The 15,045-nt window shown below is 40.8% G+C and overlaps 1 protein-coding gene across 1 annotated transcript in view; it reads left to right on the top strand.

The window, feature by feature from the left end:
* Positions 1 to 2,316: 2,316 nt before the first annotated feature.
* The window catches only part of UIMC1 (ubiquitin interaction motif containing 1), a 212,504-nt gene continuing 199,775 nt past the window's right edge, over positions 2,317 to 15,045 (top strand). The window contains exons 1-2 of the mRNA XM_082256084.1: positions 2,317 to 2,401; positions 6,997 to 7,173. Of these exons, the coding sequence (XP_082112210.1) occupies positions 7,009 to 7,173 (165 nt within the window). The 5' untranslated portion in view covers positions 2,317 to 2,401; positions 6,997 to 7,008. The remainder of the gene's footprint in view (positions 2,402 to 6,996; positions 7,174 to 15,045) is intronic.

The following is a 15,045-nucleotide window of genomic DNA, read 5'->3' as shown; positions in this document are numbered from 1 at the left end:
TGCAGGTTCCCGCATCGCATTCAAATCGCAGGCAGTTCAATACAACGTTCAATACAAAGTTAACGGCACCCCAGATCAGTTCGCATATCGCAGTGTGAACTGTCAGTTCGGACATGAATCAGATCGCATAGGTGTGAACACCCATGCGATCTGATTCTGCTGCGGACCCAAAGTTGTGTTTGAATGCGATGCAAATTCAGCCATACAATCTGTATGCCTTAATTTGCATCGCACAGACATCGCATGTGATTTTCAGAGCAGTGCACTCCGAAACACATGCAATGTCTGTCATCGCACTAATGTGAACCGGGGCTAAGAGTTATCATGGGAATAAGGTGACTTCACTAAAGTTTAATCACCAATCCTTGTTTTCACAACAACCCAAAATTTTCTAAATTCAGTTGTCATATGGACAGAAAGTGAGGTGAAATCTTCTGAACAGGGGCACATACAGCAAAACAAATGTTAGAGGGGTGTTAACCCTTTCCTATGCTAGCCAAAATACTTAAAAATTATTATTTGGGCTGGCGCTACACTTAAAAAAGTGTATCTGTTCCAACTGTTTGTAACCCGGGGACGGCCTGTATGTAGGGAAAAAAGAATATACATTCAGTTTTACTGCGGCAGGCAGCCCATCCTGCACGAACCGACGTAGGACTATGTCGGCCGCCCGCGTGGTGCTGGGGGGCAGCGGGGATGCCAATGCACCGGGCTGGCGGCACCGATTGTCGCCGGCCACCCGCGATTGCTCCCCGCTGAGAGAGAAGAACGGTCAGCTGTCGTAAACACAGCCGGCCGGTCTTCTCTCTGAAATGATTACAGAGCTCCTGTGATCCGCCGGCCACCCGCGATCGCTCCCCGCTGAGAGAGAAGAAAGGTCAGCTGTCGTAAACACAGCCGACCGGTCTTCTCTCTGAAATGATTACAGAGCTCCTGTGATCCTTCTATATAGGATCACAGGTCTCTATTGTCATTTCACAAGCCCCTACCCCCCCCCCCCCACCACCAACAGTTAGTAAACACTCCCCTAGGCTTACATTTAACCCTTTGATCACCCACTAGGTTAACCCCTTCCCTGCCAGTGTCATTATTACAGTAACAGTGCATATTTTTAGCACTGATTACTGTAGTAATGTCACTGGTCCCCCCAAAAGTGTCAAAAATGTCAGTTAGGGGTCCGATCTCTCCACCACAATGTCGAAGTCCCACTAAAAATCGCAGATTGCCGCCATTACTAGTATAAAAAACAATTGTGCGCATATCAATCAAAATACGCTTATTGTAATTTTATTTTTTAACATAAATATGTTGCAGAATACAAATTGGCCTAAAAGAATGAAAAAATTTGACTTTTACATTTTTTTTTTTTAGGAATTTTATATATCAGAAATTGAAAAATATTGTTTTTTTTTTCTTTTTTCAGAATTGCCGCTCTTTTTTTGTTTATAGCATCAAAAAAAAAAAAAAAAAATTGCACAGGTGATCAAATACCACCAAAAGAAAGCTCTATTTCTGGGAAAAAAGGGCATCAATTTTTTTTGGGTACAGCGTTCCACAACCGCGCAATTGTCCATTAAAATAAGGCAGTGCCGAATCGCAAAAAAATGGCCTTGTCATTAAAGAGGAAGTAAACCCTCCTCTGACACTTTTACCTATAGGTAAGCTTATGATAAGGCTTACCTATAGGTACTGTAAATATCTCCTATACTTGATGACGCCATCAGCGCATGCGCTCTGAAGGAACGGCCACTGGTGCTGTTTCTTCAGAGCCCTATGCTGTGAACGGCGGCTCCCGTGTGCATGTGCAGGAGTGACGTTATCGCGGGTCCGGCCAATCAGATGGCCGGATGCCGCAATCCCGGAAGACGGGCGACTGAACATGTCGCCCGTCATACAGGTAAGCGGGCGGCACGGCGGGGGCTCGTTCTAAGGTAAGTATTTCATAATGAGCTACTATGCGATGCATACTAGCTCATTATGTGTTTCTCTTTCAGGTTGGGAAAAAAAAAAAATTGTATGAGTTTACAACCTCTTTAAGGGGGCAAACCCTTCCGGTCCAGAACTGGTTAAAGCAATGCAGTCCTGTATCGCAAAAAAATTGCCTGGTCAGGAAGGGGGTAAAACCTCCTGAAGTGGTTAACAAATGGGTAGCGGAGTCCTAAACTTCAGACACTTTCTGACAGTGTAACTCTAAGCTTGTAGACTCCAAGAAAATGGCCACCAGGATCCACAACTGCAGACACTTCCGGTATTCAATATGACGTTTAGCTTTGCTCTATCGTGCTGGAGATAGAACGACACTAGTGGTCATGTGACCCCCGTCTTCTCTGAGCAACAGGAAGCAGCTTATTGAGGGCATGCAGAGCAAAGCTAGTGTTGCCGCTCACACATATTCCTGTAGGTAATGAGCAGTAAGTAGATTTCAGAAGTGCTGTTTACATACAGTAGATGTGGGGGGGGTTTTATCTTACCTGTTATTTACAGTAGATTGCCATCTATAGAGCACATCCAGGAAGCTGCCTATGAGAGTAGCCTGTCAGGTGAGTAGAAGCAGCAGTTGTGAGACTGGTAGCGCTATGCCCAGCTAGTGCCAGTGCTGAGTCCACTAAGGATATGATGGAGGATACACCATAGAGAAGGTAGGCTGGGGGATCAGCACTTTTCTTGCTGCCATAATGCCAGAAGCTTCCTGATAGTCTTTTCATACTTATTTCTTTGGTCAGCCATCCCTATATATCTGCTCTAGTGGCTTCATTCCAATTTGATTAAATCGTATGCAAATTACTCATCAAAGGTTTAAAGTGGAACTCTGTTTGATATGCGGTTGCCATGGTGCTGCATCACTTATGACCCTGGCTATTTGGTAGTTTGACTTAGAGAACAATTAAATGTGTGATTTATCATTCATGGAATGCCCTGAATTGACCTGTTTTTGGAAACATTTAAAAAATATGTAAATCCGTATTCCTATGTGCCTGCTGTATCATGTATTTGTATGAAAAAGTCTCCTATTCTCTGTGAATTCCCTTGTGATCCTTCCAGTCAATTTGCTAGCTTTACTGAGAACTCAGCCTGCTTTCCTCTAATGATCAGACTCATGCTGACACTTCTCCTCTCTCCCTGCACAGCCACTCACTGGGAAGACCAGTGTACTGCTGTTTCTCCTCCCCCACCTCTCTGAGATCCTTATGCAGCTGAGAACAGAGATGATGTGATCACTTTTAAAAAAAAGGGGGAAAAAAGATTTTATAATGTTTTTAATGTGTATACACAAATGTCTGCCTTTCATTTCTATTTTAAACTGAATGGGTTGTTTTACAAGGTGAGGATTTACTAAAGCCCCGTACACACGTAGCGATTGTCGGCCGAACGATCGGCCGTCTTTTGTCCGGTGCTGTCCTGTCGGTTGAAAAGTGCTAAAGACTGCACACGAATTTTGTTGGCCAACAACAGCCGACTGCAGAAGTGATGTCATGTGATGGTTAACTTTCCGTGTGTTTTTTCTTCTCTGAGCATGCCCAGTCTTGCTCATCTGCTGTTTGTCGGCCGAATTCTGTACTGACTGGCGAACAATTGGCCGTTCTGGTGTTGGCCAATAAAACTTTAAAGCCTGCACACCAGATTCTGTTCGGCTGAAAAGTCGCAGTCGGTTGTCGGAAGCATCATACTAACAAGCCGACAATCGGCCGATCGGACGTTGGCTGAATATTTACGGCCGACAATTGCTACGTGTGTATGGGGCTTTACACTTTACACTTTAAAAACAGAATTGTACCCAGGAGTTCAGTGGGTAAATACCGTGCCAGTATCTTACATAAGCAGCCAGCACAACACTGAACTAGTGCAAACAATGATAATAATACGAGCAGTGCTAACAAATAATTACCATATATCTAAAGATAGTGTATATACAGTACAGACCAAAAGTTTGGACACACCTTCTCATTCAAAGAGTTTTCTTTATTTTCATGACTATGGAAATTGTAGATTCACACTCAAGGCATCAAAACTATGAATTAACACATGTGGAATTATATACATAACAAAAAAGTGTGAAACAACTGAAAATATGTCATATTCTAGGTTCTTCAAAGTAGCCACCTTTTGCTTTGATTACTGCTTTGCACACTCTTGGCATTCTCTTGATGAGCTTCAAGAGGTAGTCACCTGAAATTGTCTTCCAACAGTCTTGAAGGAGTTCCCAGAGATGCTTAGCACTTGTTGGCCCTTTTGCCTTCACTCTGCAGTCCAGCTCACCCCAAACCATCTCGATTGGGTTCAGGTCCAGTGACTGTGGAGGCCAGGTCATCTGGCGCAGCACCCCATCACTCTCCTTCTTGGTCAAATAGCCCTTACACAGCCTGGAGGTGTGTTTGGGGTCATTGTCCTGTTGAAAATAAATGATGGTCCAACTAAACGCAAACCGGATGGAATAGCATGCCGCTGCAAGATGCTGTGGTAGCCATGCTGGTTCAGTATGCCTTCAATTTTGAATAAATCCCCAACAGTGTCACCAGCAATGTACCCCACACCATCACACCTCCTCCTCCATGCTTCACGGTGGGAACCAGGCATGTAGAGTCCATTCGTTCACCTTTTCTGCGTCACACAAAGACACGATGGTTGGAACCAAAGATCTCAAATTTGGGCTCATCAGACCTAAGCACAGATTTCCACTGGTCTAATGTCCATTCCTTGTGTTCTTTAGCCCAAACAAGTCTCTTCTGCTTGTTGCCTTTCTTTAGCAGTGGTTTCCTAGCAGATATTCTACCATGAAGGCCTGATTCACACAGTCTCCTCTTAACAGTTGTTCTAGAGATGTGTCTGCTGCTAGAACTCCGTGTGCCATTGACCTGGTCTCTAATCTGAGCTGCTGTTAACCTGCGATTTCTGAGGCTGGTGACTCGGATGAACTTATCCTCTGCAGCAGAGGTGACTCTTGGTCTTTCTTTCCTGGGGTGGTCCGCATGTGAGCCAGTTTCTTTGTAGCGCTTGATGGTTTTTGTGACTGCACTTGGGGACACTTTCAAAGTTTTCCCAATTTTTCGGTCTGACTGACCTTCATTTCTTAAAGTAATGATGGCCACTCGTTTTCCTGTACTTAGCTGCTTTTTTCTTGCCATAATACAAATTCTAACAGTCTATTCAGTAGGACTATCAGCTGTGTATCCACCTTACTTCTGCACAACACAACTGATGGTCCCAGCCCCATTTATAAGGCAAGAAATCACACTTATTAAACCTGACAGGGCACACCTGTGAAGTGAAAACCATTTCAGGTGACTACCTCTTGAAGTGTGCCTCTACAATCTTCATAGTCATGAAAATAAAGAAAACTCTTTGAATGAGAAGGTGTGTCCAAACTTTTGGTCTGTACTGTGTATGTATGTATATATATATATATATATATATATATATATATATATATATACATACACCGTGTTTGTGTGTGTGTGTGTGTATATATATATATATATATATATATATATATATATATATATATATATATATATATTACAGTAAAACTGCAGGAAAGGGCACAAACTAATGTGAATTTATTTTATTTTGTAATGTATCAGTTTGTTTGTGTTTTTTACTATTTGAATTTGCCCCCGGTTCCACCCCCCCTACGAGCGTCACGTCGCAGGAGACGGAAGCTGGGGCACAGAGCATGGGGAGGAAGATCCGGCCGCCGCACACTGCCGGGATACATCGCTGGATCTCAGGGACAAGGTGAGTGCCCTCTCTTACAGGATCCAGCGATCTCCCTAGCGGTACCCCAAGTGTGGCTCGGGGTTACCGCTAATGGCTCTGAAATTTCACCCCGAGCCCCACTCGGGAATACCGCTAAGGAGGTTAAAGAGCCGATTTTTTTTTTTTTTTAGTGTACTTGTGAGATCTGAGGACTTTTTGACCCCAGATCTCACAATAAAGAGGTCCTGTCATGGCTATTTCTATTGCAAGGAATGTTTACATTCCTTGTAATAGTAATAAATATGATCACATATATATATATATTTTTTTTTAAACTGTGTAAAAATCAAAAATGATAAATAAAATAAATAGGAAAAAAAAATTAAAGCGCCCTGTCCCCATTAGCTCGCATGCAGAAGCGAACGCAGACGGAAGCCTCGCCCACATATGTAAACGGTGTTCAAACCACACATGTGAGGTATCGCCGCGATCTTTAGAGTGAGAGCAATAATTGGAGCCCTAGACCTCCTCTGTAACTCTAATCTGGTAACCTGTAGAAATTTTTAAAATGTCGCCTATGGGATTTTTAAGTACCAAAGTTTGTCGCCATTCCGCGAGCGTGTGCAATTTTGAAGCATGACATGTTGGGTATCTATTTACTTGGCGTAACATTATCTTTCACATTATGGAAAAAAAATTGGGCTAACTTTACTGTTTTCTTATTTTTTAATTAAAAAAAGTGAATTTTTTCCAAAAAAATTACGTTTGGAAGACCGCTGCGCAAATACGGTATGATAAAAAATATTGCAATGATCTCCATTTTATTCTTTAGGGTCTCTGCTAAAAAATATATATATATATATATATATATGTTTGGGGGTTCTAAGTAGTTTTCTAGCAAAAAAAAAAATATTTTAGCTTGTAAACACCAAGTGTCAAAAATAGGCCCAGTCTTAAAGTGGTTAAGCAAACAAATTGTGATTCTCATTTTATCCAGAATTGTGCAGCTCTAGTCTCTAGTCTATAGTCTTGATCTGAGCACTCTAGCATGTTTCTGAACACCACCTATGAGTTTGTCTTAATTATATTTCCTTATGTACAAACTGGCAGTATTTATTTTTTTTGCAGTAGTAGTAACACATTGTGAAAGTGGTAAAAATAAGAAATACCCAAATTTGTCACATGGAGCTCCTGTTGTCTTTTTGTGTAATCCAAATGTATTAGATTTGCACTGAAAAATACAGACGTTCAAGGTAAAGGAATACACCTGTTTTATTCTTGGCTGTTTAATTTCATTTTCAGGTGGTCCTAAATATGCATCATCTCAGGACAAGAAAAGGTCGCACCGATAGTGCTTGCAGTCAGTATGGAACAGAAGAGGATGAAGGCTCCACTTCAGAGCCTATAAATAAGGCTGGACCTGCAAAAAGAATAGATGGAAAAGAACAATCCATTGTCATCTCTGATAGTGACAGCTTGGTACGTATTTAGAAAATGGCAATACGTTTTCATACTAGGATGATTTGTTTGAAGTGCAGACACTTACTAGCTCCTGTGCATTGAGGTGTATAATCCCCAACGTTTTCCAGCACCCAGGGAGCCGCTCGCATGGAACACATACAGCTGTCAGGCTAAACGCAAGTGCAGCTCTTACATTAAAATGTATAATTATATGTGACAACAAAAGAGAACGAAATAAAAAGTCCAATAGTAATGTTATTGTAGAAAAAAATGTTGTTGAAAGAGATCCACCATGTGAAGATATAACGGCGTGTACCTGTCTCACTATGCACTCACCAGAAATATATATATATATTTTGCAAACGCATATAGATTATGGTATCCTTCGGAAAGTGATGTGTTCCACCATGTGCCCCGAATGTTCCAGTGATGTCGATCATCCACTAGTTATGCACTCACTAGATATATGTAGTATAAATGCTTCTACTAGATCCCCATTACAAGCAATCCACCAGGCTTCCTCTTGTTTTTGGGGCAAACTTCTTTACAGAGTTTTAAAAGCTGCAAAAAAAGCTCACCACACAGAGCCCAGAAAGTACTATATAGTGTAGTTTTTTATTGCTAAATCTTATGAACTTATCTTATAAACAAATGTTGTTTAAAACGCTGCAGCGTATATAAATATATAACTGGCCAGATTTACAAAGATGGCTACCATTCTGCCCTCCCTAGGGAGGGGCCCATGTGCTGAAGTTACGCCGCCGCTTCCGGTTTTTGGAGTGGCAGCCATCTTTGTACCCACTGCCTTGGTACCCTGGTTGAAAAAGGCTGCCCTAGATTGTAAATAATTTACACAGCGATATTTAAAGCTTATTATTACAAGTGAGTTTTCTGTCCTGCCTCTAATAAAGGATTCAAAGTGATTTTCCTTGAGAGTAATAAATTCTAGCTGTTTTTGAGATATTGAAGAGACTTAATTCCCCCTGTAGTAAATAAATTGCCTAACCACTTCAACCCCGGAAGGTTTTACCCCCTTAATGACCAGGGCATTTTTTTTTGCAAATAAAATTGATGCCCTTTTTTTCCCACAAATAGCGCTTTCTTTTGGTGGTATTTGATCACCTCTGCGATTTTTTTTTTTTTTTTTGCTCTATAAACAAAAAAAAAAAAAACGACAATTTAAAAAAAAAAAAAAAAAAAAAAATATATATATATATATATATATATATATATATATATATATATATATATATATATATATTTTTTTTTTTTCACATTCTGCTATATAACATTCCCAATTAAAAAAAAATGTTTTTTTTTTTTAGACCAGTTTTTATTCTGCTACATATTTTTGGTAAAAAAAATCCCAAAAAGCGTACTTTGATTGGTTTGCACAAAAGTTATCGCGTCTACAAGCTAGGGGAAAGATTTATGACATTTTTCTTTACAGTATTTATTTTTTCTTTACTAGTAATGGCGGTGATCAGGGATTTTTAGTGGATTGTGACCTTGGGGTGGACAGATCGAACCCCTAACTGACAATTTGGACACTTTTGGGGTACCAGTGACATTACTACAGTAATCAGTGCTAAAAATATGCACTGTTACTGTAATAATTACACTGGCAGGGAAGGGGTTAACTCAGGGGCGATCAAAGGGTTAAGTGTAGGCCTAGGGGGTGTTTTCTAACTGTGAGGGGGACGGGCTTGTGGAATCAACAGAAACCTGTGTTCCTAAATAGGAGGATCACAGGTGCTGTGTTTACAACAGCAGACCGTTGTTGTCTCTCCATAAGGAGTGATCGCAGGTGCCTGGCAGCAATTGCGGCCACTGGCCCCTGATTCAGCTTCCCCGCTGGCTAATGTGGGCGCGAGCACGCTCCCAGGAGAGCTCCTGCGAACCGCTGTACAGGTACGGCAGTTCGCGCAGCTGAGCCAGCCTGCTGCAGTATATCTGCAGCACACAAAACACAGAGCATGAAAATTCACTTATTTTAGTAAATGTAAACTGCTAAATACCCTTTCTCATCAGCAGTATATAGCAGTCTTGTGACTTCTATCAGTGTCTGGCCGAGCATTGGTAAAGCTTGTAGGAGGAGTTTTGATTCTCCTCTGACTGTCCTATGACCCTCTGTCTGGACAGTGCTGATTGGCCCTGTGCTTATCACATGCACCCTCCCAAAAATAAAAAAACAACAAAAAACTCTCTAGCAATATACACCAAACTGAGCGTGTTCATAGTGCCTCCTAGGGGTCTGTGTTATCAGTAGATGGATAGGGGACTGTGGAAGAAGGGGAGGATCAGAGAAGACAAAATCAAACAACCTTTTTACACAATTCGCAGGTTAACCCCTTAGGTTCCACAGTGAGTATAACAAGCATCATTTACTGCATATACAGACTGATTTTACTATTGAGGGTTTAGTAACACTTTAAAAGGATTAACCTGTTTACACCCAGTGGGCTGCATGAATAAAAAACTGATAGATCTCTCCTCTGTCCTCTTCTCCCCTCTCCTCCCTGTCTGTCACCTCGTAACGGTGCCCCCCTGCTCCCTGCCTCGTTGTTATAAAACTATGTGATGTTCATACCATACCCTCTGCTAGATAATATGTGCCTCACTGTATATACTTTGTAAAAAATATGATGATTACCACCTTATTTCAGAGCGCCTCCCGGCGATCACGCGACTGCTTGCCTCTCTCCTCCCCTCCCCTCCCAGCTGACGTCAGTGGGAGTTCTCAGCCCCTCCCACTATAGCTGTAAGACTTGGAGAGAAGAGAGGCACGCAGTTACCTGATTGGCGGGAGGCACTCAGAAATAAGGTAGAAATCATCATAGTGGCTTTACAACCACTTTAAGTTAACTTTTGGAACATGTTACATGTTCCACCTGTATTTAGGGTAGAACATGTAGTAAGTTCCAGCTCCTGCCCCCGATCCACCCTCAGTGTAACAGTGGGCAAGTGTTTTTCTCACCGCAACCACTTTAAATTTTTAAAAATAATGTGGCTGTGCGGGGCTACGCCCACACAGCCACATCATTCATTCACAGATTCCCGTAAATGAAGAAACTACCCATACCGTCTTCCACCGAGACAGACGGACTAGTTCATTCACACTGCCTACAGCTCTGAAAATTACAGCCCATACGGAGTTATGGGCAACAAAGCTGTAGGTGGTATGGGCAGGAGACTGACATTGCACCCCCTTACTGCTGATCGCTGGTGCTATACTTTGCAGTCTCCTGTTTTTAGAAAAATAATGCACATTTTTTACACAGTCCACTTTTGCACAGTGCTGCCTAAAAACTCTGCATTTTTAGGCATTCAGACTTTATTTTTTCTTTATTGATTGCTTTCAATGAGCCTGTACACACAGGTGCCTAAACATGCCCTGCATATAGATGAGTTGCCGCTTGTCAGTAAGCATTTTACTCGCAAATACGAGTGTGCATGCTGTTAAATGTTAATTTGATGAGGTTAAAAGTGCATTCTGGGAGCTAGCATTTATTTTACTTGTGTAGACACAAATGCATTCAAAATAAATGCAAGAAATTTCGGCCAGGAATATTTCAAACAAACTGCTCAATCATCCGTACCATGTGCATTAGAGATGGGCTCAGGCTAGTTTGGTGTGCAGCTGCGGACCGGGAAATGTCTCACTGCCTGTGATTAGCGGTGTGCAGTGATGGCTTGCTGGTGGGATCGGGCAGGTGGGTTGGGACTAGGATCCTGAACTCGCCTGAGCCCATCTCTAATGTGCACCTATCCTTAGTCCCTGTTCACACCTAAGTGCATCAGAATTATGGCCAGCATCATGCAATTCTGCCCATGATTCCGGGATTGTGGCAAAGTGCTGCATGGCAGAAGTACTAATCACTAAGTCACTGTGGTGCTTCTTATGGGCCATACACACTATAAGATTTTCTGAAGACTTTTTCCTTCAGATTTACCTTTTCTATGTAGTATAAGGGCCTGCCAGATTGCATACAAATTGAAAGTGTTTAGGTTTGGCCTCATATTATCTGGTTTTGGTAAGTCTGAAGGAAAAAGTCTTCAGAAAATCTTATAGTGTGTATGGCCCATAAGTAAAGCAAAAATTTCCAATTCCACATTCTGGTGAAAACTGTCCTAAGACGGGAGGTCCCCCACACTTTGGAAGATTTCCACTAACTTCCTGTTGACCGGTTTCTCAGTGGTTTTGAGGCACATACAGTATAATCAGCAAACAACTGTGGTGTCCATTTATGAAACTGAGATAATCCACAATAGTGACTATTGCGGCTCATCTCTACTGTGCAAAAGTTTATGAAACTGCGATGGGGAGTGCAGGTAGTGTTCTCTGCTTCTCATCTCAGCACAGCGAGAAACAGCCACTGATTTCTATATGAACAACCAGGTTTAAAAAAAGGTGTGAAGTAAGCACCTGACTAGCCATTTTTGTAAATCATTTCTCTCCTCGCCTCTCCATCTCTGAGGTGGCAGGGAGAGAAGAAGGAAAGGGGTGTGATGTACTTGGGAAGAAGGGGAATTATGTCCTGTCACTGATCAGCAGGCCCAGAAGAAGTTAGAGCTGGTCATATATGTACATTTTATTTGTGTGAAAATATATATGTATATATACATAATGGTTTCTGAAAGTGGCCCTGTGTATGTGTGTGTGTATATACACTATATTACCAAAAGTATTGGGGTGTCTGCCTTTACACAAACATGAACGTTAATGGCATCCCAGTGTTAGTCCATAGGGTTCAATATTGGGTTGGCCCACCCTTTGGAGCTATAACACCTTCAACTCTTCTGGGAAGGCTGTCCACAAGATTTAGGAGTGTGTCTATGGGAATGTTTGACCATTCTTCCAGAAGCGCATTTGTGAGGTCAGGCACTGATGTTGGAGAGAGAGCCTGGCTCGTAGTCTCCGCTCTAATTCATCCCAAAGTTGTTCTATATTTTTGAGGTCAGGATTCTGTGCAGGTCAGTCAAGCTCCTCCAACCCAAATTCGCTCATCCATGTCTTTATGGACTTTGCTTTGTGCACCTTCCCAAATCATTTGGTGGAGGGGGGATTATGGTGTGGGTTTTTTTTTTTTTTTTTTTCAGGGGTTGGGCTTGGCCCCTTAGTTCCAGTGAAGGGAACTCTTAAGGTTCCAGCATACCAAGACATTTTGGAATATTTCATGCTCCCAACTTTGTGGGAACAGTTTGGGGATGACCCCTTCCTGTTTCAACATACCTGCACACCAGTGCTCAAAGCAAGGTCCATAAAGACATTGATGAGCGAGTTTGGGGTGGAGGAACTTGACTGGCCTTAACAGAATTCTGATATCAACCTGGTAGAACACCTTTGGGATTAATTAGAGCGGAGACTGCGAGCCAGGCCTTCTCTCCAACATCAGTGCCTGACCCCGCAAATGTGCTTCTGGAAGAATGGTCAAACATTCTCATGGACACACTCCTATACCTTGTGGACAGCCTTCCCAGAAGAGTTGAAACTGTTCTAGCTGCAAAGGGTGGGCCAACTCAATATTGAACCCTACAGACTAAGACTGGGATGCCATTAAAGTTCATGTGGGCAGGCATCCCAATACTTTTGTCTGATCTCTATCTATCTATCTATCTATCTATCTATCTATCTATCTATCTATCTATCTATCTATCTATCTATCTATCTATCTATCTATCTATCTATCTATCTATCTATCTATCTATCTATCTATCTATCTATCTATCGTATATAATCTATCGTGAGTTTTAGAAACATAACAAAGTACAAGTGATATAGGACACATAATCAAGTCCGTAATTGTCATAAGCAATACATCCACGTAACAGAGAACCATATCTTTTTTTTTTATGCTATGTGTTTTGTAACTATATATACAATTTAATTTTTTGTATTCTTGCATACGCTCTGTGTGTGTGTGTGTGTATATATATATGTATGTGTGTGTATATGTATATATGTGTATATACAGTGGGTACGGAAAGTATTCAGACCCCCTTAAATTTTTCACTCTTTGTTATATTGCAGCCATTTGCTAAAATCATTTAAGTTCATTCTTCTTCCTCATGAATGTACACATAGCACCCCATACTGACAGAAAAACACAGAATTGTTGACATTGTTGCAGATTTATTAATAAAGAAAAACTGAAATATCACATGGTCCTAAGTATTCAGACCCTTTGCTCAGTATTTAGTAGAAGCCCCCTTTTGATCTAATACAGCCAGGAAAGATGCAACAAGTCTTTCACACCTGGATTTGGGGATCCTCTGCCATTCCTCCTTGCAGATCCTCTCCAGTTCTGTCAGGTTGGATGGTAAACGTTGGTGGACAGACAAAAAGGAATGACCGCACTTCTGATGAATTTTCAAGGAAAGGAGTATCTTTATTCCACATCAATCAAATGGCAGGTACAGGTACACACTGTGATTGCAGGACAATCGGTGGACGCGTTTCACGACTGGATATGTCGCTTATTCATCACCAAATTCATTCTGGATGTGCACCGGCCATATATACTCCCCATACATGCAGCTGGCAACAATTAGAGTCATCAAACTAGTTGTTCCTCCCATCGGTCAGCTGTTGGGAATCCATGGCCGGATTGCACAGGCAGAATGACCCCAGCAAATACAAACTTGAACACACTTGTGCAAAAAACATTTTACATTTTCATATGTATATAAGTAAAATAAGTATTCTAGTGATAGAGTGTTGAAGTGAAAAACAATCAAGAATGAAAAACAATCCAAAATGGACAACATATTCAATATTAGTGATGCATTTTATCATATATCATGTCTGATATATGTATATCTAATATAGATAAAAAGAATATGTGTGGAAAGCTTTGTGAAAGTGACTTTGAAATGAAAATAGTGATTATTATCATAAAAAGATAAAAAGTAAAAGTGTATATTGTTGAAATAATTTTTTGTTATATGTAAAGTGTCACAAAAAAATTTTCTTGATTTCTAAAAAATCAATTTGACCGATATTTAAAAAAATATGTAAATGAATGAATAAAGTGTATTTCAGAAAGGGAGTGACGTGAAAGCAACTCCTATCTGTATTTTCTGCCCAACAATCATATGTGAAACAATATAATGATGTGGAAAATGAAAAAAAGAGGAAAAATTTGTTCCTGCATAAATTGCCATGTGTATGTCTCAAAAGTACATTTTCCATGAAGCACATATGGGTGAAAAACACTAATAAAAATATCGATAAAAATACATGAGAAAAAAAATCTCTCGTATATGTGGTCCATGCATATTTGAGAAGCAAAATAATGATCTCGGTATGTGAACAGACACGCATAGTTCACGATATCCAATGTGATATGTGTAAAAGATATATGGTGCATAATGATAAAGCCAGTGTTCCTCTGAGTAACAATATGTATCAATTTAAATGTTACATTAATATATCATGACAACACATTGCTATATTAGGAACAATACAAACCCTGGTATGCACTTGCTTTCTCATGGACTGAAATTTCCTATATAGTGTTTAAAACCAAATTCTCTCTCTGTATAAAAACCTCCAAAGAAGGTTTTCAAAAAAGAAAGAAAAATTCTTTGGGAAGAAAAAAGAAGAAATACAAAACAAAAACAAGAACGGGTACAGTTTACTATATATCTATTGGCTGAATCTATCTAAACATGGTTTTCCATTTGTGTTGGAATAGTCAACCATTATTGTAGAAAACCCGATATGTTAAAATCGGCCAGTGTATGGGCAAGTGTGGGAATTAGTCTCATCTAACTCAATCTGAGCCAAAAATAGATAAATGTTATATCTCCGCTATGGATGCTGACATAACCCACAAATCCCAAAAGCAGGGGAAAGAAAGTTTGGAAACGAACCTCCAATATGTTGTT

Source organism: Pelophylax lessonae (genome assembly GCF_965119305.1).
Source record: "Pelophylax lessonae genome assembly, chromosome: 4".
Classification (NCBI taxonomy): domain Eukaryota; kingdom Metazoa; phylum Chordata; class Amphibia; order Anura; family Ranidae; genus Pelophylax; species Pelophylax lessonae.
This window is presented reverse-complemented; position numbering and strand designations above follow the sequence as displayed.